Raw genomic sequence first — 3680 nt, 5'->3', positions numbered from 1 at the left:
TAAAATAGGGGATAGATGACAGGACTGATTGTGCTAGTGCGTGTCGACCTGCTAGGGATAGGGACTTAGATTTCCAACCGGCAAGACGAGATTGTATATTCCCTAGAATTCCAGCAAACGTGTCACTTTTCACTCTCCCATGGATTGAAGGGACGCCTAGATATCTTCCCATATCAGTGACACTCCATATACCCATGGCTTCCGTAATGGCTTGTTGCTCACTTGTAGTGGTATTCTTTGAGAAGTATAGAGAAGACTTCTGGAGACTTATTCTTTCTCCTGATGCAGAACAGAAGAGCTCTATGCATCTCTTCATCTCCTGGGCTTGTTGCACCGTAGCTTCTCCAAAGAAGATGAGGTCATCTGCAAAGAATCGATGGGTTATGTTAGGGGCTCGTCTATTAATTCTAATGCCTTTCCAGCGGCCATTTATTACTGATTCATTTATAATGTGACTAAGTCTCTCAATACAGAAAACAAAAAGTAGAGGGGAGATTGGGTCTCCCTGTCGTAGTCCTTTTCCAGGTATGAACCAGTCCGCCTGCTGGCCATTCCATAGCACCGCAAGCCTCGACGAAGACACACATTTAAGGATGTTTCTCTTCCAGGTTGCATTAAATCCAATGTCAGTGAGGGTGTCCTCAAGGAAATCCCAGGATAGCTTGTCGTAGGCCTTCTCTAAATCCACTTTCATCATGATCCAGCTAGTTTTCCCTTTCTTGTTCTTCATTGAGTTCAAAATTTCTTGATATGCAAGGATATTATCTGTTATTTGCCTTCCAGGTATAAAACTTGATTGGTGATGTCCCACAATCTTTCTAGCTATTCCCTTGAGTCTCAGTGTCATGATTTTTGTTAGAAGCTTGTAGGACACGTTACATAACCCTATTGGCCTGTATTAATCAACTCTCTCAGGGTTTGCAACCTTAGGAATGAGGCTCAGTAGTGTGTCATTATGGCCAGGAGGGAGGAGGCCTTCCGCAAAGAAGGTTTTGGCGAACTTAACCAGTGTGTCCCCCGTTGCATCCCAAGTCTTCTGATAAAAGCCTGCCGTGAACCCATCGGGACCCGAGGCCTTACAAGGTGCCATTTCAAAAAGTGCGAGTTTTACTTCCTTGGTGCTGATTGGTTGGTTGACAAGCTGCTAGTCACGAACGTTGAGTGAGGGAAAGCGACCCTGAGGAAGGGGACTTGCTGGAAGGACGTTATCTGCTTCAAACAGATTCATAAAATAATCTCGAAAAAGGTTCTTGATTGACTCCTCTCCTGTGACTATTGTGCCTTCCATATCTTTGATAGCATTGGCTTTTGCTTGTTTGCCTTTAATGGTAGTTGATAGGTGATAGAATCGAGTGTTGAGATCTCCAGAAGTTATCCATTGTTCACGGGATCTTTGGAACCAAACCATTTCTTCTTGGTGTAGAGTTTCATCAAGTTCTTTACGCAGCCTTCTTTCCAAGCGAATGAGGTCCGATCTTGCCCCCAGTGATAAGCTACGTTGAATACCCCCAAGTCTAGCCAGCAGTCTGTTTTTTCTGTGGAATATGTTTCCAAATGTGTTTATGTTCCAGGATGAGAGGGCCACTGCCATTTCATTCTTGTTTGAGTTTAGGCTCCGATTTGTTGACCAGCAGGATTTGACTAAGGGCTGGAAATTGGCATGGCTGGCCCATGCCATATTAAAACGGAAGCTTCTGTTGATCGGTATTTGTGGTGTCTCTGAGGTATTGACGAGGAGGGGTGAGTGATCGGATTGAATCATCGGTAGGTGTAAAACTGATACATTCGGGAACATGCTTCTCCATTCAATATTGCTAAGGGCACGGTCCAAGCGGGCTCCTTTGAATGAGGTTGAATTAACGCCCCTCATCCAAGTGAATTTTGTTCCTTCAAAGCCCAAGTCAATCAGCCCTTCCCTAAAGATCCATTGGTTGAAGTCTGAACATCTAGACATGGAAAAGGTTTCCAGATTGTTGACTTCATCTTGACATGTTACTGAATTAAAGTCTCCCACGGCTAGCCATGGTCCATGGGGCATAAAAAACTGACCCGAGAGCTCCGAAAATAGGCGTTTTCTAAGAGCTTTGTTGGGACTCCCATAGACAACTGATAAGAGCCACGACTCGGAATCTGCATCTTGTACCTGCAAAGAGATGAATTGAGGGTGAGTGTCTAAAACTTCAATATGAATAGAGGATTTCCATAGGATCCAAATGCCACCAGAGAATCCTATAGCCTCTACTCTCATCCAATCGTCAAAGCCCAAGCTGAAGCATATCTCATTGGCCTGTTGGCCCGAGACCTTGGGCTCGAGGAGGCAAACAAAAGAAGGTTTATGAATGCACAGAAATTGCTTACGGATGCGCCTAAATGCCTTTGAGGCTGCTCCTTGACAGTTCCAGACTAAAAAGATCATAAAACCAGTGGGAAGGAAAGGAAACGGCGCCTATTGGCGCATGCGGGTATCCGCATCTGGACCAATTTGGTTTCCAGGATTCTCGTCAGGACGCAAAACCAAAGCAGGTAGGTCGGGTATCACCTGGGGTAAACATGTAGAGTCAGGTGGTACTTCCTTATAGTTGATTCCAAACACAAAGTGCACTGGAGATTCAGATGGGGTTACAGGTTGATTTGTTGGTTCATGGCATACGTCAGGTGGAACTTCTTTGAATGTGTTTTCAAAGGTTGGCAGCAAGGGTGAATCAGAATGCTCATCAGTATGGTAAACGGTGGTGGTCTGGATGTTTTGGCCCCTTCTAGTGCCACGGACAACAGTGTGCTGTGATGCGGCTGCCGCTCGATTGGGTGGACCTCCCCTCCCACCACGACCTCTGAAAGCGCCTCGGTTAACCGGAGGGGGTTGCCTAGGGGGTGGGGGCTGCACCTCGAGTACTGGTTCCTCATCCAGGTTCTGCCCAGTGCGTTGTCTTGCAACCCGGTAATTGGTTCTTATTCTCGGGAGATTAGGCTGTTGGGGTGGAGACATGATTGGTTGTTCCTGGTGTTGCTGTTCCCCTGTAGGCTCCTCTAAATTGTCCAGTGGTCCAAACCGGGACTGTGTAGCTACATTGGCCTGAGGTGTAGTGGTAGGATGTCTGGTTTGGTGCGTCTCTCCTCCCGGGGTCCTAGCGGGTTGGATTGGTGCTCTGTTCTGTTTTCTTCTGTCCTTCCTAGTAACCAACATCCAAGCTCCGTACTTTTCCTTGGGCAATTGAGCAGGTCTCGCTGCCCCCAGTTGGGAATTTCCACCTGTGGCAGCGGAGGAATTATCATTCAAGCCAGTCTGATCCTTTCCACACATTTCTGCACGATGGCCATAAACACCGCACTTGAAGCAAATTTGGTGGATACCCTCATACTCGATGGGCCACTCTTCGCAGTTCAATACGAATCTGGATAGTAGGGGTTTGGTGATGTCCAATTCAATGCATACTCTCGCAAACTTGCCTTTTGATATCAGATTTGTCGCATAATCAATCTTAAGAGGACGCCCAATTACTTTTCCGATTTTCTTCAAGAAATCGTCATCAAAGTATTCAATTGGTAGTGATGGGAATCTTACCCATGCCAGAATTATATCCGTGACGTTCTTCCTCGGATTGAAATTGGGTCTCCAATTCTGTGTAATTAGGTAGTGGTCCAAGACCATCCAAGGGCCCCCAAACTTCACAGCTTCATAA

General features: G+C 46.2%; 1 protein-coding gene across 1 annotated transcript; it reads right to left on the bottom strand.

The window, feature by feature from the left end:
- Window positions 1–1144: 1144 nt before the first annotated feature.
- Window positions 1145–2416, bottom strand: LOC109174466. Its single transcript, XM_019323703.1, has one exon. It carries the CDS (start codon window positions 2414–2416, stop codon window positions 1145–1147), a length of 1272 nt encoding a protein of 423 aa, XP_019179248.1.
- Window positions 2417–3680: the final 1264 nt, after the last annotated feature.

Source organism: Ipomoea nil, unplaced genomic scaffold (genome assembly GCF_001879475.1).
Source record: "Ipomoea nil cultivar Tokyo-kokei standard unplaced genomic scaffold, Asagao_1.1 scaffold0642, whole genome shotgun sequence".
Classification (NCBI taxonomy): Eukaryota; Viridiplantae; Streptophyta; class Magnoliopsida; order Solanales; family Convolvulaceae; genus Ipomoea; species Ipomoea nil.
Note: the sequence above shows the minus strand (reverse complement) of the source record. Positions and strands in the feature narration are given on the sequence as shown.

Excerpts from the sequence above, each read along its gene's own strand:
- LOC109174466 (XM_019323703.1), bottom strand. The coding sequence starts at position 2,416 with ATGATCTTTTTAGTCTGGAACTGTCAAGGAGCAGCCTCAAAGGCATTT.